This window comes from Pistacia vera, unplaced genomic scaffold (genome assembly GCF_008641045.1).
Source record: "Pistacia vera cultivar Batoury unplaced genomic scaffold, PisVer_v2 Contig840, whole genome shotgun sequence".
Taxonomy (NCBI): Eukaryota; Viridiplantae; Streptophyta; class Magnoliopsida; order Sapindales; family Anacardiaceae; genus Pistacia; species Pistacia vera.
In genome coordinates this window covers 312,193-334,581 of record NW_022196713.1, presented here as the reverse complement: position 1 = coordinate 334,581, position 22,389 = coordinate 312,193, and the positions used below count along the sequence as shown (strand labels likewise).

The window sequence follows — 22,389 nt, the reverse complement described above, 5'->3', positions numbered from 1 at the left end:
ACTTGAACCCTTATGGATCCAATTGCAAGATCTTCAAGGCCCAATCTCTTGCACCCTTATTAGTAGACTTGATTAGGATCATTGATCAAGTTTTGGGCTAATAAAGTGAGTTTTTTCAACTAATAGGGTGGTTAAAGACATGAACCCTAGAATTAGGGATATGTCCCTTTTTGCATTAAATGGGTATGGCCTTAATTTTGAATGGAAGCTTGTAATTTTTGTGTAATATTTATTATTTTTCATTTTCTTGTAATGTATTTGTTGATTACTCTTTTAACCTTGTAATTGCCTATATAAAGGCAACTATTCTCCTTGTAAGGTAGTTCATGAAAATTATCAAAAACTTGGTTTAACCATTGAGAGAACTTTGTGTTCTTATTGAGATTTCTTTATCCAAGTCTTGGCAAGGAGATTTGGTGGTGAATCGATTCAAGTTGGTGGAGAATTCCTTTATGCTTGAAGTGTTCATTCTTGTCTTAACCTAAAATTTGCAAGTAAGTGCAACATTCTTCCATTTGTGTTTGGCCGATTTGAGCTTAAGTTTAGGGCAATTTTTGTGTTGTTGTTTGTTGAAAATTTGGTTGGATTTGGATCATCATGTCTAAGGATCAGTGATACACTAACACGATCCTATGATTTATCATTGACTACATTCTAAATGTCCATGTGATTTATCGTAAATTGTCATATTTGATAAAAGTCTACTAACTATTTATCCATGCTAATGCCATAGTGACATAACTCTTATAATCACCCACACAATACTATCACATGATATTCAATAGAGACATTGCCCAATTAACATTACTTACATAGAGAATGCTTCGATGATTTGATCTTCTAAAGATCTGTATCATTCAGACATTTCACATATATTATAAATAATATAAATGAAGCAGTAAACATACATCTGAAATCAGAACTCTTTCTTCCATTCTTAAAATAATATTTACAAGATATAATATTTTGAAACCAACAACACGAATGATTCCTCGAACATATACTAACATATTCCTATATATAGAGTATCAATATAGAAAGGTAACAACAACCATCATTGCCACTCTAAAAGTGATCAAAAGCACATTCTTCTTGGTAAAACTGAATTGCATTGATTACTGTGTTATGAATAATGCGCATATTTTGCATATGATCGGCTCCTAGAATAGAAGCGAATGGATCGGGCATTAATGCTACACAGAAAAATCCTCCATTATATTGAATGTGCACAAACCTGCTATGTACTACGTAGTTTGCCCCTCGGAAATGATAGGTCAATGGTAGAAAATCTCTAAAATCTTGTCTGTGCATATAACAAAGTTTGAACGGTATACTTCTTATGCGAGGCACTCTCACGAGATTATAAGAATCATAGTGTAGACTAAATGTTGTTGTCACCAGTTCAAAAATATTGAGCCCACTCATGGCACTTGTGGTGAGTGTGGTAAATGGATTTCATGAATCTATGATGAAACCATGACCAAGTGTGGCGTCGAAGGAACCTGGTGGTAAATATAAGCGATAATTTCCAACACTTATATCTATAAGATCAAGATAATAAAGACTTCTGCGTACAAAACTTATAAAGGGCGTTGTTGGAATGTTTCCTTCAGGTAATTGAGCATCATCCCCAAACCTGAGTATATGAGGATGAACATCGAATGGATAATTTTGATCATAAGGAACAATACAATAAGAGAAAACACCACCAATGGTTTCATGCAATTGGCTCACTAGTGAGGTAGGATCTAAGTCTAATCCCAAGATCCCTGAAATCTTATTGGATGGTTGATTACCGAAGTAGAAATTTACGTTGTCATTCGAGCAGCCGAAGAGAACAGTAAATTCTTCGACTTCAAAGTTTCTATATATAAAATGAAATGATTCCGAGGAGAGATAACCTTTTGTTGGCCTAGAAGGACTTGGAGCATCACCATATGTTTGACTGTAGACGCAATCGCCATTAACACATTGGAAAACGCTGGATGGTTCATTGTAGTTACAAAGAGGGTGATCACAATTAACTCTATGGTAAGAAGAGGAAGCTTGTGAATTGTATATGGCATAATTTTGCTGGAAACAATTTATGCAAGGTTCACATTGTGTCCAACTCAAGCCACTACCAGTGTCCACCACTAAATACACAGAATGCACTGGGTGTCCAATCATCATATACGCAATATAGAATATATATTGACGGTCTGGAGCAGTCAGAAGCTTGTCATCACCAAATGTCATTAGTTTAGCTTTGGCCAGGGTGATATTAACCCTTCTTTCAACTCTTTCGTGGTGAGTAAGGTTAGGTTGATATAAAGGGGACTCACGAGAGTCTATTGGGATGAGCTTAATGCTGACTCCTTTTGATTTTGAAGCTCTAAAACTAAGTCTAGAAAATATAATTAGACTGAGAAGTACTACAGCTATTCGTAAGTACTGAGTCGCTTCCATTTCGGATGCTTGAGGAATTAATAGTCCCACCCAAGTACTTACAGTATTGGTCACAACAACCTTATAACTAACTTGAAAAAAAGAAAAAAATCTTTCTAATTAATTCCATCTAATTAGTATAAAACAGAAATTAACTAATAAATGATATAGAATAAGCTAATATTAGAATTTTGCTAAAAAAGAAAAAAAGAGTTAATAATTGATGTTAAACATTGATACAATCCATGTTAACAAATGATGTCTAAAAATGTTACGATGCTAACAATGTCTACTTTAAAGATAAAGGGCATGAAGCTTTAATCAAATTGATTAAATTTAACAGATTAAAATCAAGTGATAAAATGATACATAAAATAACTACTTATACCAATTCATTTACAACTGTTAGATTGAAATAAATCATATAGGATATCCTAACTCGACCAAATTGATTGAGCCGAGTGGAGATAGTTTGTGGGGAGGTATCCTGACTCGACCAACTTGAGGGACCCAAGTGGGGTCTTACGAAACTTGTGGAAGTGTAACTGTGTTTGTTTGGGCATAGCCGAGTGAGTATTTCACCTCAACTAGAGACGTAGGCCGAGCCAAGAAAGAATGGACGGAGGGGATGAGTATGAGCACGCCAGGACTTACATCTTGATGCCTGATGGAGAGTCTTTAGGGCCTCAAGGAGTTATTATAGCCCAACATGTTTGCTAGGAGGTGCAAGGTCGAGCCGAGTCAAGTGGAGCTAAGTCTAGTAAGAGTGGGGATGGACCAAGTGATAACTTGAATGAAGAGACTTCAACTGGTGGAGGTTAGGGGGATGAACCAAGCTGGTCGGGTGGAGGCATTCTTACAGCCGATTATCGGTCCAGACTCATGCCGAACGACGAATGGAGATTGAGGTATGCATACAAGATACTAGAGTCGACTCGCATTCGGATACTGAAGGTTCATGAGAGGATCGACTGGGATGTTCCTGGTTAGGTGGGCATGTATGAGCAACCCTACTTTGATGGGTTGAGGCTGTCAATTCCCCAGCTGGTCAGGGGAAGTTTTGCATCATTTTATAATAGCACCCTCCCAACTAATGTTGAATGGATGGAGACTGCTTATGGCCTTGGAGATTCTGAGTTCAAGGCACCGTGTGGAGTATGGGCTGCATGACCTCCTTTACTCATATCCCATGAAGGAGCATGATAAAGAGAAAGTGGAAAGATGCCTTTTTCTTCCTTAAAGGTGAAGATGTACTTGGGCCGAGTGGACCGGGGGACATTCCATTCTACTGGAAGGCCATGAGTGAGTGTTTTATCTTCTTGTCCTTAATACTTTGTTGACTGAATCTCATCTACTTGTCTTGTGCAAATGTCACTTACAATCGAGCTGGACAAAGCAGCGACCATCTTGACGAAAACACCAAGAAGATCCTAGCCATCCCCAAGAACGAGCGAGATTGAAGAGTGTTTATTTGACGAGCTGAGTCTGAGAGGGAGTCATTTTTGGGCGAACGTGAAGGAGATCTGGCAAGGTAGCCTGTTCCCTCCACTGAAGCGAATGTGGCATGTGTTGCTGACTCGTGGCATGTGTTGCTGACTCGATACTCCAACCATTTGTTGTATATAAATCCTCTTAACACCCAGAGAATTTTCACTTGCAGAGAGGTTAATGAAAAGTGGTTTCAAGCTTCCGAGTTCGAGTGAGGCCCTCGCAAAGCGCCAGGCCAAGAGGAAGAGACCGGTCATTGAGGAGCCTATTATTCCAGAACCGACTCGAGTGGAGGAAGAGGATGTTGTTACTCCACTGACTCGACCGATCTCGGGTGGAGCAAGGTCGTCTCAGTCGGTCAAATTGATGAGGAGACCAAGACGTTGACCGTCACCCTCCCTGCATCAGCCTCTGTCTATTCTAATGCCGCCTTGATGAGGAGCACACAACTACAAGGTTTTCCTCCTCGTTTTATGGAAAATGATCTTTGTGGGCCCCCACTTTCTCCAAATTGTACTACCATTGTTCTAATAGTTGATTATGAAAATGGAGATGGTAATGAGCATGAAATGAACTGGTCCTATGTAAGCATGGCACTTGGATTTGTGGTAGACTTCTGGAGTTTATAGGTCCTTTGCTTGTCAACAAAAAATGGAGGTCTGCTTATTTTAAATTCTTGGATCGCTTTAGGGACAAATGTAATAGTGTTGTAAAAAAATGTTGCTAGAGGTTTATTTTATTTTTATTTTAAGAGCTGTGTTGCCATGTGTACTTGAACAAAGTAACGCAAGCTTTACAGAGTAAAGCTATTTTGGTGAAGTAGTATATTCTTATTATTGGGTAAAGTAAAATGATGTTGTATATATACAAAGAACTATAGCTACGTACTTAACTAAACAAAACTAATCTAACCAACTAACTGCTTTACAACTCAGCAACTAACTAGTGTAACCAATTGAGCTGAATAAAACAATAAAATAATTTATTTGTATTTTATTCTGTACATTCCCCCTCAAGTTGGAACTTGATGGAAATCCAGCAAGCCCAACTTGGAAGTAAATTGATGAAACAAAGGACCAGATAAGGATTTGGTGAAAATGTCAGCAACCTGCAGTTTAGAAGAAATATGTTGAGGATGAACAAAACCAGCCTTAAATTGATTGTGAACCAAATGACAATCAATTTCGAGATGTTTGGTGTGCTCATGAAAGACAAGTTTGGCAGTGATATGGAGAGTAGCCTGATTGTCACACCAGAGAGGAATAGGAAGGTGAAGAGGAACATGAAAGTCTTGAAGAACATAGGAAATCCATTGCAATTCACAAACAGTAGAGGCAAGACTGCGATACTCAGCTTCAGTAGAGGATCTGGAGACAGTAGTCTGTTTCTTGGTTTTCCAAGAGATTAGAGAAGAGGCCAAGATAGACACAATAACCAGTTAAAGACTTCTTGGTAGTTGGACAAGAAGCCCAATCTGCATGACAAAATGCTTCTAAACGAAAAGAGCTATTGTAAAACCCCATTCTAATAATATATATATTCCCTTTGGTTTTGTTTATAAGGAGGGACTTTTCTGTCAAATTTTAAAGTTTGGTTAGTGGTGAAAATTAAGAAATGGAAACTGTTGGGTTTGCATGTAACAAGGGCACAAAATCTGGATGTTTTTGTAAGGAAAAGATGATGTGGCAGGGTTAAATTAGAATTAAGAGAATTTGGGGGCTGTTGTAAGAAAAAAAAAATTGTTTTATATAAATTTGGGTCGCTCACCCAAATGAAGAAGAAGAAAGTGGGGAGAAGAAAACCGAGAAAAAGAAAAGAAAGAGAGAAAGGAAGAGAGAGAAGGGAGAAAAGAAGAGAGAAAAGAAGGAAGAAGGAAGAGAGGACGTCGGCCGAAGGAGGAAGGGAAAGAAAAAGATAAATGAGGGAAAGAAAGTGAGGTGAAGAGAAGGATGGTGCTTGGGGCAGCTGGGTATTTCGGGTTGAGCTGAATTTTTTTAGTGTGAGTGGATCAAATGAAAGTTTTCTTAAAAAAATTCAGATTTATGTTTGCATGTTAAATATAGTTGGCCATTTTTGCTTTTTGATGAGTTTTGAGCTGAATTTGAAGCTTGCCGAACTTGCTTTCCTTTCCATGCTTTTGGATAAATGTTTGGTTGGTTAATTTGGTGCTTAAAATGGAGTGTATTTTGCTTGCATGTGTTCGGCTGAACATAGAAAAAGTGATACTGCATCAGATCTGGTCTTGTGTTGCATGTCATTAGATCTTTCTTAAAAGCTTAAGACTTATGTCTGCATGTTAATGTTTTGATGAGTTTTTGGATTATATGTGAAGTTTGTGTGAGTTGCTTGTTCTCCCATGCTTCGGCTGGATTTGGGATATATTTTATTGTAGAAGAATTGCTTTAAATTGGTCTCTTAATGATGTGTATTAGGTTGGGCAGTGTGTTGGTAAGTTGCTGGGATTTTGTTAAATAAGATATAATATGATATGAACAACTACGTTTGAATGCTATTTGTTGTAATGAGTAATAGTTTATAGAAATAGTAAGTCTTGAAAGTAAAAAAAAAAAGGTACTTCTCATTTATGATTGTATGACATTCCTTGGGATTAATGGTTTCTTTTATATATATAGGATTAAATTATTTATTTTTTTTGGTGATCATAAAATCTGGGTTTCATAATTATATTGATAAATTTCCTAATTTGGTAAAGGTTTCATGTTGTGACGTCTTTTTTTCTGGGAAGGTAGAAGTTAAGTGAGTAATTGAAAAGGGCTAAACTGCCAGTTTTGAAAACATTTTTTTTACAGTTTTAATTTTTCACGCATGTATTGATATATTCATGTTAAAGGAAATGTTACAATTTAGAGCTTGGAAATTGGTTGAACTGCATATGAGTTGAGATTTGTGATGTTGATATGATTTCCTGGTAATATTATAAATGTGGCGAATTTGTTAGTTTTGAGAATATGTTTTAAAAACTTGCAGTTTCACCCCTATATGTGACCTTTGAATATTATGTCATATATGTATGATTTATAAGCACATACGTAATATACTCTTGACTTACATGTTACATGAGATTATGCATGAGTATGTTGTGGTGCTAAAACCACCCTACGAAGTACCCATTTCCCCCAGTTTCAGGCTCTGCCCACGCGATGCAGGATTCCGCTGGGTATTGAGATATTTGGTCTTCAGGCTCTGCGCATGCGTATTGAGATATTTAGTGCTCTACCTGGGCGTTGAGTTTGTCCGCCAGGTATTGAGATGGTTTTCTTCAGGCTCTGCCCGCGCGATGATAGATCTTGCCGGGTATTGAGATGTATTTCCCAGCTCTGCCTGTGTGTGGGATGCCCACCAGGTATCGAGATTTTTCCCCAGGGTACTAGTTGTGGTGAGAACCTTTAGTATCAGTTTACTGCTTCGAAACAGGATATCAGTTTAAAGTTTTCAGATACCAGCCTACAGTTTTCAGTATCAGTTAATAGCTTCAGTTTTCAGTATCTGATGGATAGTTTGCATTAGTTATATGAAACAGTTGATGTTGTAGCATGATTTATAGAAAACATCGTCTTTAGAAGCATAAGCATTTACAGCTATTCTTTAAGTTCTCATAAAAGAATTTTCAGCATTTAGTGATGAGCTAGGATTCAGAAATTGTTGTCAGTTTAATTGATCAGATTATAATACTTAGAACAATTAGAAATGAGTTATGCATGCATACATGGATGATTAGCTGCCACCATAAAAGAATGTTCAATGGAATCATGTTGTTTTCTGTATTTTATAAGAACCATTGCATGCCACTTTTGTTTGACGAATATTTTGCAAACTCCCCCCCTTTCCCCACTCACTGAGTATTTCAGCTCACCCCTTTTTAAATGTTTTTCCCCCCACCAGGACCTTCCGGAGATCGTGCCGAGCAGTGAGTCTCCGCTCAGGGTTGTGCCACGCGTTGACATCTTTTATGTGGGTTTTATATTTATGTCGCATTGTAAAATTTGGACTTTCGTTTCAAGAACTCGTGTTTTCCTTCATGTATTTCCTTTTCTTACATATTTTAGAATGTGTAGTATAAGTGGAAAACCTGATACCACAAGTTTCCCTAACTCTTTTCTTTTGTAAAACGAAAGATGATGCATGTCTTTTTTGAGATGTTGGAAATGGAAATACTATGATGTTATTCAGGAAAAGTATGTCTTTAAACAGGTTTCGTAGTTTTTCTACATGGCACGTCTCGAGTATCCGAGTCTTGTGGGAGCGCCCGGATCCTACGGGATGAGGAAATTCGGGACGGGTTGTGTCAGCTATGGGCAGGGAAAAACAAGCCTTTGGAAGGACAACCCTTCAAGTAACGTAGAACATGAACATTAGCTTCCCAATGATGAGTATAGGGACATTGAACATATTGACTGAGTAGCTGAACTGCATAAGAAAGATCAGGTCGAGTGAAATCAAGATAAAGAAGTCTGTCAACCAATCTGCGATATTGATCAGGATTAGCAAATAAAGTATCCTCAATAGAACAAAACTTGAAGCCTTTAGGTAAAGGAGTAGCAGTAGGTTTGGCAGCAGAAAAGCCTGCATCTGTAAGAATATCCAAAACGTACTTCCTCTGATATATGTATGTACCCTGTGAGGATCGAGCAATCTCAAGACCAAGGAAATACTTGGCATATCCAAGATCTTTAATGGTAAATTGATCATGAAGGAACTTCTTAACAGCAAGAATGTCAGTTTCAAAAGAACCAATAATGATGACATCGAACAACAACCTGATTGGGAAAATTCCTTCAAGCACTCAACTAAAGAGCTTTGATGCCTCTTCTTTTATTGGCAATGAACTTTGTGGACCTCCACTTCAGAATTGTACAGTGATTGTTCCAAAACCTGAGAAAAAAAATAGAGATGGTAGTGAGCATGAAGTGGACTGGTTCTATGTGAGCATGGCACTCGGATTTATGGTGGGCTTTTGGAGTTTCATAGGTCCTCTGCTTTTCAACAAAAGATGGAGGTACATATATTGTCGTTTTTTCGGTTGCCTTGGGGAAAAATTTGGTAGTGTTATAAGGATATGTTGCTAGATCTTTTTTACGTTTGGAGATATGTCGTCTAGTGTACTTTGATCACCACATGAAAATATTATAAGAAGTGGACTTTGTTTTTTGTNAAAAAATACTTAGGTAAAGCTAATTGAAACATAAGGGATCGAGCTACTTGAAGCAAATGTTTATGTTTACTTTCAACTAATCCATTCTGTTGGGGTGTATAAGTGCATGATCTTTGATTTAAAATGCCATGTTCAAGGAAAGGAATTTGACAATCTTTGCTAAGAAACTTAGTTCCATTATCAGTTTGGATTTTTTTAACAGACAAGGAGAACTAATGTTTAATCATTCTAAAAAATGTGGTCAATTTATGAACTACTTGACTCTTATGAGTTAAAAGAAAAGTCCAAGTAGCTCTACTGAAATCATCAACTAGAGTGAAAAAATAATGTGCCCCTGTAAGTGTAGCTACTTTATAGGGTCCCCAAATGTCGATATGAATCAATTCAAAAGCTGTGTGAGAATGAGTTGTGCTAGGATGGAAAGGTAATCGATGTTGTTTCGACAAAGGACAAACATCACAAATAAAAGTAGGAAAATCAGAATGCTTGATAATAGAAGTTTTATTAAGAATATCATGTGATGGATGGCCTAATCTTTGATGCCACAAAGTCGATGTTGGAACACTATTAGTGACAAAACAGAAAGTGTTACAAGTATGTGTAGTAGCAGGTAATTCAGACCTAGATACAAACTGTGAAGAAAATGTTTTAATAGTTTCTGTTGTAAAAGAGGATTTATCTAGAATGTATAATCTTCCCACGAACTTGCCAACTGCCAATATTACTTCAGTCTACAGATCCTAGAAGAGATAATGAGTAAGATAAAAAACAAACTTGATGAGTGCGGACTTCGAAAGTTTATTTACTAAAAGTAAGTTAAACTTAAAATTTGGAATATGCAAAACCTCATTAAGTGTTAAAGCTGGCTACAAAACAACTTTTCCTATGTGTTGGACAAAATTAATTGATCCATCTGGTAAGTATACAGTTGTGGGTTTATGAATTGAATTATAGGTTTTAAACAAGGCAAGATCATTACACATATGGCTCAAGGCTCCTGTATATATAATCCAAGATCCTGAATCTAACAACTGCTTGTGTTAGACCAGTACCTGCAAAGTCAAAAAATGAGGAAAATCGATTGTAAAGCCATCAACTAATGCTTTCGCTTTCATAAGTTTGGCCAACTCTTGCTGGATTAATTCTGATATTGTTGTTCCCCACTCAGTTCCAGTATTACCAAGTTATTTCTCAACTTCTAGAGGTGTATCAGTCATATTTGCATAAGTCTTGTGTTGAGTCTTTCCCTTTTGTTCCTTCAAATCTTTGTACCAATCTGGATAACCATGAAGCTTGAAACAAGTCTCCTTCGTATGTCCATCATTATTGTAGAAATCACAATGCCTCTCTGACTTTTTAACCATATCCTTCCTCTTGTATCATGTCTTGGCAATAGCTTCTTTCTTAACATCTTGTGCTTTTACAAACATAGCACTATTCTCAAGATTATCTGCAAACGCTACATGTACCTCTCTCTGCTTTTCAACTTGCAAGATCATTGAATATGCCTTGTTAATGGTGGGTAAGGGATCCATAACCAAAATCTAAATTCGAACATGATCAAAACTATCATTCAATCCCATAAGGAATTGCATCAAACAATTAAAAGAAGTCATCTTTGCCATCGATTTAGCTGTTCCACAACTACACTATGGTATAGGCATTAGACATGTCAATTTATCCCATAACTTCTTTAGCTTTGTGTAATATTGTACTACTGGCATATTTCCTTGATTAATTGAACTGATATCCCTTTATATTTGATATAACAAAGGTCCATTACATTCACCAAACCTTTCTTCCAATTCCTTCCACAAATCTTTAGTTGAGGTTGTATATAGGAAAGCTTCAACTATCTCTTGCGAAATCGAGTTCAAAATCCAAGAAGTAACCATGCAATCTACCCTCTTTCATTGCTCAAATTCTGGATAACTTTCATCGAGCATTTTACATTTTTCCATTAATAAACCCTAACTTCACTTTGGCTCCTAATGCAATTTCATCGAACGACTACAAGATAAGTAGTTCTTATCCATTAGTGGAGTTAAAACAAGAATCATTCCTGGATGATCAGAATTTTGTTGATAAAGAGGATCTTCGCTTCATATGTTGTCTCCACTTCGTACTGAATCAGATTCTATCGCTGTTTCACTTCGAAGATTCGAGCTCCTTATATTAGGTTCCATGACGACCAGAAACAATAGTATATCACAAAAATATAAAAGCAATGGATTTGTAAAGGATCTATTGCTCTGATACCATGAACAAAGAAAAGCAAGGTTTTACAGAGTAAAAGCAATTTTGGTAAAATAGTGTTCTCTATTATTTAGAGTAAAGTAAATGTTGTACTTATACAAAAAACTATAGCTACGTAGCTACTTGGACTCTTGATAGCTAATCGAAACTAATCTAACCAACTAACTACTGTGTAGCTTAGCAACTATCTAACGTAACCAACTGAGCAATACAATAAAATAATTTATTTTATTATGTACAAATGGTCATTGGAGCTCTTACTTGATCGATAGTTCTAAGATCACTGGGGATTAGTTGAGGTATACGCAAGCTGGCCTGGACACTCCAATCATAAAAAAAAGATTTTGATTTATAAAATTAATTCCCTCTATACATTTCTTACAATAATTTTTACATGGATTAGAATATTATTACTTTATTACCATTGAATTGGTAAACTAGATTTGTTGGTAATCATATATTGGTCAACTGAATTATTTAATATCATTTAATTAATTATTTATGTCTACTTTAATGACGAATGAAGAGTTGATTAATTAGAAAAATGTCAATCATATTAATTGTTGATATCAAACTTAGACTAGACCTTGGCTTACTAAAATTTCAGAGTTCTATTATTGGAAGCTCGCTCCTTTAATACTAAATTAATGCATCCAGATACCATTCTAATTATATAATTGATTAATATAATATAGAGCTAAATCACGACTTGATCAGTGTTGATACAAGATTTGCACCAACTAGAAAGATCCGATTGACCTTGACGGAATCGGAACCGATGTGTGCGTGATTAATGATAACCAGAAATGTATGACAAAAATGAAGTAAAATAAATGACACAAAGAGTTTTAAAGTGGTTCGACAATTTAAGATTTTGAGCCTACGTCCACTGTTTTTGTATTTGTTGTGAGAGCTTACAATAGTATTCCTAGAACAATTTGCTAACCCCTTTCTCATCGTTGGAAGGGGTTTTTATACAGATTTTGTACAAAGGAAAGAGTAAAAATAAAGGGATTACAATTAAGATTAAAATGTAACTCCGATATTCTTGCGATTGAGCATTGAGATTGCACCAAGATTGCTATCGATCTGATCCCTTTTGAGATATCTAAGATTTGAGGTTATCTATAAGTTAGTTAAACAACTATAGAGATTGGTCGCAACGCGCTTGTGCTAGGTTGAGCTACATCTCGACGAGCTTATGCTGGGTCGGACAATTGATTGAGCCAAACTGATTTTGGATCGGGCTATAACCTCGCAATTCTCCGAGCTTGATGGAAAAATCACACACAACATCTGCCCTCTAGTGTTCGGTGCTTGTTTTGAGCTTCGAAGACTATTGCTCGATTTGGTGTCAAGCTCGGACTTCGTCGATTGTGTGCTGAATGCATATTTGGTCGAGCTTCGTGAGTCGAACTCATCTATAGTCGACGTAATCAAGACTTGACCTTTCCTCTACTATGATATTCTTGATAAACTTAGAATTTCAAATGAAGGGCATATGTGTAACTTCCACCCGGTCATGTTGCATTAAATGCAGTAGCCTTTGGCAATTACTTTTCATCACGCATGGGCAACTACAATTGTCCACACGTGAAGTTGAGGCGATGTACGGTGATGGTTATGATTGTGGCAGTCTGATGGTTGATTGACCTTTGTAGATGATTGACACGTGGCCATGTCCAATGGCTATGATTGCATGATGAATGGAGGGCTGAGATTCACTGTAGATTGATTGTTATGATCGAATCCCGCCCCTTCGTCTCCCATGCAACCACTATAAAAGCAAGTAACTTCATTAGAATCCTACACACATTGCAAAAAACTCTTAGACTTTCTTTGCTCTTATTCCATCACTACTCTTTCGACTTCACGGTGTTTTTTCGGCGAGTTTCCCATTTTTATGCTTCAATAAGGCTTCATTCTCCTCCTTTATTTATTTTTATGCCTTTTGTGGTTAAAGGTGGTAATTGTCGTGGCCACATCAAGTTTTTAGGTTTTTTTTTTAGTGTTTCTGTCGATTTTGGGTTTAAGGAAGGTTTACGAAGGCAGCCGTCAGAATCTTGGTAGCTCGCTTGTGTTTCTTGTTTGACGTGAGCTACCTTCGGAGCTTGAACTAAAAGCAAAGTGTGGATAGGTTACCAAATTTTTGAGCTTTGACACTTGTTCACTTCTGTTTCGGGTACCTAGAGGCGAGCTTTCACCATGTCTTTGTCAGACATAGCATAGATCGCATATTTAATTCTCTAGTGGGTATAGCAGTTCTCACGGACATAATCCCTCAGATTTTTAAGGACATTGTTGTATGGAGCTCGAACCCCCGATGCTGCGGGCTCTTCTGACCATGCTTCCATGGAGACTCCTCTGCCGAATAAATCTCCAGCTCATAGGCCCCGGAAGGAACTACGTTCCTCGACTGGGGCCAAGGATATTGAGTGCATAACTAAAGTTTATGCACCTCAACTTTCCCTTAGAGCTTCGGGAGGTTTCTCCTGAAAAAATCCCCCCGTTAGTTGTGTGGCGGTCTGGATACCCTCTTAAGATACGGGATGTCCATTCCCCCTCATTTCTTTGTCGCCAGCATTTTGGAACGGTTTGGTATCGTTCCCGTTCAATTGTCGGCAAACTTGTACATAATCATTGTAGGCATGTATATAGCATACCAAATAGCTGACTTAGGTGAGCTATCTGTAGAAGAGCTCGTCCACTTGTACAGGTTGAAAAAGAGTGAGGACAAATGTACTATCTCTCTAAGGCAAGAAAAGTATATTTTAATGATTTGGTTGATGTCCCAAAGAAGTTCCACATTGGGACTCTCAATATTTTTTCTACAAGGCTAGGGAGACCAATATTTTTGCTCCAGAAGCTAGTAAGATTCCTACCCTTATGCGTGCAAAGAGTGTTTCCAAGCTCGACTGTCAAACTAACAAAATTCATTTGCTTTGCAGTAAACGTCGAGCAGAACTTCCTTCTTGAAGCGAGCTTAGAGTGGCTTCAACATTTTAGCAATCTCTCCGATAGTGAGTGCAACATTACCAAGCTTATCAAGGTTCCTCGGTTGAGAGAGTACAACTTTTATGCCAACGATGCCAAATTCAACATCATTTTTAAAAAAGGTAAGTGCTTAATTGCTCACTGTTTTTGCCCTTGCTCTGTTAAATTGCTAACTGTTTGCTTCTCCTTTTGCATATATGTGGGTTGAAAAACCCAAGGGCCTAAAGAAGAAAGCAGTAACGCTCGGGGCTGCTAAGAAACCGTCGATTGCTCCAGTGAAGAAGCAACCCATTGATACTGTTGGGACGCTCAAGCAAGGTGCCTCGCGCCTGGTCCTCAAGCATAGTGGTTGCGAGCTTGGGGAAGGCCTAAGTACCAAGAACCCCGCGATTGCCTCCAAAGCAATAGGGGAGAAAGGTGCTTTCGAGCTTCTACAAGGCTCGATGAAGAAAACCCCCGAGTCTGTTGGAGGCTCGAAGAAGCAGAAAATGTCCGAGTAGTGAGATGACTCGGACAAGAAGAAGGTTCCGGAGTAGTAGGAAGGCTCAGGCAAGAAGAAACTGACCAAGCTGCAAGGGGACTCAGGAAAGTAGAAAGTAGCCAAGCAACAAGGTGGCTTAGGCAAAGAGGTTGCTGGGCAAGCTGGTGGCCCGAAAAAAGCTATAGCCAAGGACTTGGCCAAAAAGAAGTTCGTTCCCATGGGTGAGGCCATCATTCCCATAGGAAGTAGGTGAGCTAACCTCTATAGAGAGGCAAACAGAAGGCGGACGAGACAGCTCAGGCTACGCTTGATGCAATGATCAATGAGCTCATTGAGCACATCGGTGTTAGGGCTTCAGTGGTCATGGAGGTCGTCATGCCATAGACTTATACAGGTCTTAGGGATGTGTCTCATCACGAGCAGTTGGCTTGGGTATGCAACAACGTGACCAAGGTATCACCAGTTCACCCCATTTCCTTTCTTATGTGCTTCTGTTTTTATTCCCCGTTGACTTTCTTTCTTTTTAGGCCTGTGTGGCGTCCAAGCTTCTCCTTGACGAAAGTTAGCCCACGTTGGAGGGTACTCATATGGGTTGGCAAGAGGCAGAGAAGGTAAAAAAGGATGCCTTGGCTAGGGCCAAGGTGATAGAGAAAGAGAAGGACTTGAAGTAGGCCAAGCTTGAGCGGCTCAAAGAAGAGGTCGAGGCCTTCGCGGTCAAGGAAATGAAGTTTCTTGAAAAAATCAAGGCGAGCAAGACTGCTTGAACAAAGGCTGAGGCGAAGTCGACCAAGGCTGAGAATAATTTGGCACAACAACAGGGTGCCAATAATAAGCTTAATTCAGAGCTCACCTCGGCTCAGAAGCTGCCTCAGTCTTGGAGGCCAAGCACAAGAAGGCTTCGCTTTAGCTTACCAAGGAGGTGGAAGATTGCAAATAGGCCGAAATTGAGGTTAAGCGGCTCAAGCTTGATGTCAAGGAGCTAAACTCGACCATTACGAGCAATGCTTAAGACACCTCAGTCTTCCCCATGTAGAAGCTGTGGGAAGCTCATCCATCACTCGACTTTTCCTTCCTTCCAAGGGCTTATTAGAAAAAGGTCGACAAGATGAAGACTGAGGCCTAAGGCATGAAGTACATGTATCTGGACAACTTTGAGTCCAATGGTGAATATAAGGAAAAGGTCAAGGAGGAAGAGGAGGATGTTGAGGTTAAGCAAGAGGTCATAGATCCACCTCCTCTGGCTACATTCCTATCTATTGCTATCGACCTTCCTCCGGTTGAGCCTTCAAAGGATGTCCCAACTCCTGCCTTTGAGGAAGTTGCCAAGACTTTTGCAGCCAATGATACTCTTGCGTTTGTTGGGGATAATCTCCCCAGTCTTGTTGGCGATGATGCCCTTGCTCCAGCTTAAATTTTTTTTATCTCTTTTTTGTTTTATTTTAGCTTGTAACTAAACTAATTTGATCAAAGAAAAATTTATTTCGTCCATTTTTGTCGAGCAATGTTTTTATTTCTATAGAGTCATCTCAATCGTTCTGATCCAACTTAACACAAAGAATTCGAATTTACTCCAAGTTATGTGTAGCCCGCTTCTTGAAGAACTTTTCAAACGTATAAGAAAATCTTATATGCGACAACTTCGAGTTTAGACTAGTCGTCTATCTCAAGTTTTGATCGCCAGTCTATGACTGATTTTCCTTCAACGTGTTTTACTAAAGTTTTTACAAGTTTTAACTTCGTCGATTAAGGGAATATCTCCTTTTATGAGTTGAATTTTGGCATGGCTTATAAAGCTAAGCTACCTTTTTTGAACTCTTGACTCTGAGTTTTGGATGTGATCGCTTAGGTCATGATTTTGAAATAATAGATAATAAATGATGAACAAAATAACAATAGATAAATAATGACGAACAAAATAGAGTTGTGAATAATACCTCTTTATTATTGAACAAAATTTGGCCATAAAACACCTTACATTGATTAAGAAAAACAAAACAAAATTGAAACCAGAGTTGGTTACTGGTAATACATTCGCAAATGCTCGGCGTTCCATGCTCGCAGTACAGCTTCACCATTGAGGTGTTTTAGGTGGCAAGTTCTTGGTGCAAGTTTTTTAGAGATCTTGAAATACCACTATTGTTAACACTCAGTATGAAGTTTAAGCATTTTTTACTCACAATGCTAAACCTATGAATAATCTTGCACAGGGAACCAAACAGAAGAAACCTATGGAGTGTGAATATTGTCATTTGACCAATCACACAGCCAATTTTTGCTGGAAGTTACATGGATATCTTGATAATCGACAAAGGAATAAACAGAAGAAAAGGATTAATTCCAATACTCCAGCTACAAATCATAATGAATCTCATATGATGGATGATCCACAAAGGACTTCTACTTCTATAAGAAAACCTTCATGTGTTTTTACTCTAGCACAATACCAGGAAATTTTGAAACTTCTTAGAAAAGATGGTTCAAATGTCAACCCTAAGCTAGCTCAAGCAAACTCTGAAATCATTGCCAATATAACAGGTAATATTACCTCTCTTTTTGGAACAGTTTTACATAATGAATGGATTCTTGATACAGGAGCTAATGACCCTATGACTTTTGTATTTCAAAGCTTGGAAAATGATTCTTCATACAACTCTTCCAAAAAACCTAGTGTTAAACTTCCAAATGGTATAACCACAACTACTACCCATACTGGAGATATATCCCTTTCATCTCAAAGAAAACTCCAAAGAGTTCTCTTTGTCCCTCATTTTACTATAATTTGTTATCTGTTTCTCAATTTTGTAAAGATAATCATGTTACAGTCCTATTTTCCCCTCATTTTTGCTTGTTTCAAGACCTATGGACTGGGTCAATGATAGTGATTGGTAAAGAATATCATGGTCTTTACTACCTGGTTATGCCATAGGCTAATAATCTGTCATAATTTATTTTACTCTATTATTGAAAATAAATTCAGCTTGTACACCAATCTTAATTACTTGTATTAGTGTTACTGCTACTATTTGGCATCATAGGTTAGGACATGCATCTATTTCTAGAATAAAATTGATTTCTTCTCTTGAGCATATATCTATACAAAAATCATTTTGACCTTGTAAATTTGCCCTATGACTAAGCAATGTAGAAAATCTTTTTCACATAGCCTGTCTTCTTCAACTCACATTTTTTATCTATTACATATTGATGTTTGGGGTCTTTACAAGGATCCAACATACAATGGTTTCAAATATTTTCTTACATTGGTTGATAATCATTCACGAGCAACTTAGACTTTTTTTAATGGTTATGAAATTAGATACTTTTCATGTGTTTAAACAGTTCATTTTGATGGTTCAAAATCAGTTATTACACCTAAGAAGATTAGGACAGACAATGGCACTGAGTTTTTTTTAACAAAGAGTTTGATTTTTTTTTCTAAGTTCTCTAGGTATAATTCATGAGCATTCATGTCTTTACACATCCCAACAAAATGGGGTAGTAGAAAGGAAGTATCAACATATCTTGAATATTACAAGAGCACTTAAATTTCAATCTCATGTTCCTATTCATTTCCGGGGAGAATGCATTCTCATTGCTACATACATACTTAACAAAGTCCCTACACCTCTTTTAAACAACAAATCTCCTTATGAATTTTTTTTCCATAAAACACCAGATTTGACATATTTAAGAGTGTTTAGCTATCTTTGTTATGCCACCGTTTTACGAAAAACAGATATATTTAGTCCAAGAGCTTTACCTAGCATTTTTTTTAGGTTATCCTACATTTCAAAAAAGGGTATAAAGTGTTTGACATTTCTAATAACCAGATTCTTGTTAGCAAGGATGTTGAGTTTTTTGAACATGTTTTTCTATATTCTGATTCAAAACTATATACAAAGTATACAACTTTATTTCCTAGTGTAGAAACCAATTTTGATTTTGATCCTACTAGATGTATGCCCAATTCTGACAATATTTAGGAATTTAATCCTTCATTCGAACCTGTCCATAACTCCTCCACTTTTTCCTTAGCTTCAAGTAATATTCCTTTTGCCGATCTTGATTTTCTTATTACACCTAATGTTGCTTCTCAATCAATCTAGCCTTCTTTATCTAGAAAATCAACTAGAACCTCTAGACCTCTCATATAGCACAGGGATTATGACATGCATGCCTAATAACCCAAGTATCCCATTTCTAACTTTGTTTCATACTCTCATTTATCCCACACATATCAGTGTCTTCTTTCTTTTTTTTTTCAACTCATACAAAACCTCAAACTTATCAACAAGCTGTCCAACACCATGATTGTAGAGTTGCTATGAAAAATGAGATCCTTGCTTTGGAATCAAATAAAACTTGGGAGTTGGTTCCTCTTCCACCTAGTAAGAAAGCCATAGGATGTAAATACGTGTACAAAATTAAATTTAAAGCTGATGGAAGCATCAAAAGGTATAAAGCTTGTCTTGTAGCCAAAGGTTACACTCAGCAAAAGAGTATTGATTATACTGAAACATTTTCTCCTATTGCTAAAATGGTTACTGTTCATGCTATCTTGGCTTTGGTTTCTATGAATAACTGATCTTTGTTTCAAATGGATGTCTTTATGCTTTTCTACAAGGGGATTTACAAGAAGAAATTTATATGAAAATTCCACAAGGACTTGAGCATACAACCTAGATTAAGCATACAGTTTGTAAGTTACTCTAGTCTTTATATGGTTTAAAACAAGCCTCAAGACAATGGCACCATAAGTTTACTACTGCTCTTCTTCAAAATGGTTTTCAATAGTCCAAGAGTGATTATTCTTTGTTCACTAAGAGGCAGGGTTTTAGCTTTGTCATTTTATTAGTTTATGTTGATGACATTCTCCTTACGGGTAATAATATCGTTGCCATTGATGAAGTAAAAAGATATCTCAATTTCAAATTCAAGATAAAGGATCTTGGTCACATGACATATTTTTTAGGGATGGAAGTCAGCAAGTCTAGCAAAGGTATTTTTTTTTTAATCAGCACAAATAGGCTTTGGAGATACTCTTTGAAGCTGGTTTGGTGGCCACTCAACCTGTAGACACTCCCTTTTAACAACATTTGAAACTAACTTCCATAGTCCTTGACATGATTTCAGGTGATACTAAAGTTGATCCCTTATTAAGAAACCCATCTCCTTACCAAAGATTAGTTGGCAAGCTCATTTATTTGCATATGACATGCCCTAATCTATGTTACTCAGTGCAACTTTTGAGTCAACACATGCACTTGCCTAAACACTCTCACATGCAAGCTGTTATGCAAATCTTGAAGTATGTAAAACAAAATCTTGGTCTTGGGATATTGTTTTATTCCACAAAGTAGTTTCGTCTCACTGCTTATTGTGATGCTGATTGGGCATCTTGTCCTATTTCTTGACAATCCTTGACAAGTTATTGTATCAAATTTGGAGAATCCTTAATATCCTGGAAGACTATGAAACAATCTATTGTTTCTCGATCTTCTTGTGAGGCAAAATATCGTGCCATGACTTCTACATGTTGTGAAATTATTTGGATCCTTAGTTTATTTCGTGATTTAGGAGTCCAATATTTACAACCTGCTACTTTGTTTTGTGATAACAAAGCAACCCTTCATATTATAGCCAATCCAGTTTACCATGAGAGGACCAAACATCTTGAAATAGATTGTCGTCTTATTCGTAAAAAAATGCTACCAAAGTAATCCAGACTACTCACATTTCTTCTATTGAAAAACCAGATGATTTCTTCACCAAAAGCTTATGCAAACGCCAACATCGTCACTTGATGTCCACGCTTGGACTCTTTGATATTCATCAAATGTATCTATAATGTAATTACGAAAGTTGATTGAAATAAAAGAGTTTTTTTTCTTCTCTCTCTGTCAAAGTGCTCTTATTGCTTCTTTTTCTAATAAATGTTATATAGAGATGATGTACTTTTTAAACTCATTCATATCTATAAATGACAAAAACAAGATATGATCTTTCTAAATTAACCTATCGTTAGCGTCGACTCAGTTTTTATAAGAAACATTCCTTGAGATGTTGAGGGATATTTTGTGATCCTAAAATACTTCAGATTTCGTTCACATTTTTAGAAATCAGAAATTAAGTCATCTCAATTCATGCATGCCTTGACATTTTTGCTTGCACAAATAGATCCAGATCCAAATGCCATCTAGTGAACCAACAAATATATTGATAGGGAGAATGACATTCTCCCACCCAAGGTTTGGCGAAACGACACTTTCCCATCCTTCAAGTTTCAAAATGACACTTTCCCAGCCTTCGTTAGATTCTGTTATATTTTTTGTTAATATTTTACTAAAAAGACAAAAATACCCATAAATATTTGACTTTATAAATTTTTTATTTTTTTAATTAGCCAAAAAGTCAAAAAAGAAACAATAATTAGCCCCACCTAAAAAGTTAGGAGTAATATTATGGAATTGTTTAAAGTTAAATAACCTTAATATTTATTTATTTATAATGTCATCAATATCCCATCACTATTATTCAATAATCTACTAAATTTATGATGTTTTTCATAATATATTGTTTTTCATTTTTACTAATTAACATAGAAAATTAATATTCCTAATTAATTAAATAAACAAAGGAAAAAGTTATCTTTACACTTGAACTAATAAATAATTGAATAAAGACTTTGACTTAACTAAATTTTAATTTATAATAAACTAATTAAGAAATAAACTATTTAAGGGCATTTCTGTCTTTTCAGTCAAATATTAACAGAAAACACTAATAGAACCTAACGAAGGGTGGGAAAGTGTCATTTTGAAACTTGACGGGTGAGAAAGGTGCCGTTTCGCCAAACCTTGGGTGGGAAATGGTCGTTCTCCCTATATTGATACTATAGAGTTATAATCATAATATTGTCAAGTTATCAATAATCCCTATATATATATACTATAAATCTATAATATATATATATATATAATATAGAGAGAGAGAGAGAGAGAGAGAGGAGAGATAGATCCTACTACAAATTCATCACGCAATTCTTTATAAGGTTATGTAACAAATATTAGTAAAAACACAATATTTTTTGTATATTTTGAAAGAGGAAACTACTCTAAACCCACTGAGGTTTTCCCTAATGACAATAAACCCCCTGTCCTTGGATATTGTTGTGAACCCCCTGTGAAAGTGTGAATTGCTAAACCCTAAGGTTTTGTCATTAAATATAACGTATAAAGGGAATAAATGTAAATGTAGTTATAATATATAATTAACTAAATAAAAAATGACATGGAAAAGTGTCTTATACATTTTTGTTTTAAGTGGCTGCCACGTATCACCTCCACCAACCTAACAAAACAAAACAAAACAAAAAATATATTTTACCCTAGGTCAAAGCATAAAGACACATTATAGAAAAGCGCTACAATCTCAAATTCATGAAAAACCCGTGAAGCAAAAACTCATTTGCATCGTTTTGTCTTTTATTGACGCCATTTTTATGTTTTTTTTCAAAGAGTTAAAGTTTTGGGTGATTGTGTGCATCGTGGAAGCAAGGAAATGGGGTAAG

The 22,389-nt window shown here is 36.6% G+C and overlaps 1 protein-coding gene across 1 annotated transcript; it reads right to left on the bottom strand.

The window, feature by feature from the left end:
- Positions 1 to 1,455: 1,455 nt before the first annotated feature.
- LOC116118314 (aspartic proteinase nepenthesin-2-like) lies at positions 1,456 to 2,448 on the bottom strand. Its single transcript, XM_031404303.1, has one exon. The coding sequence runs from the start codon at positions 2,446 to 2,448 to the stop codon at positions 1,456 to 1,458; it is 993 nt and encodes a 330-aa protein (XP_031260163.1).
- Between the last annotated feature and the right edge of the window lie 19,941 nt (positions 2,449 to 22,389).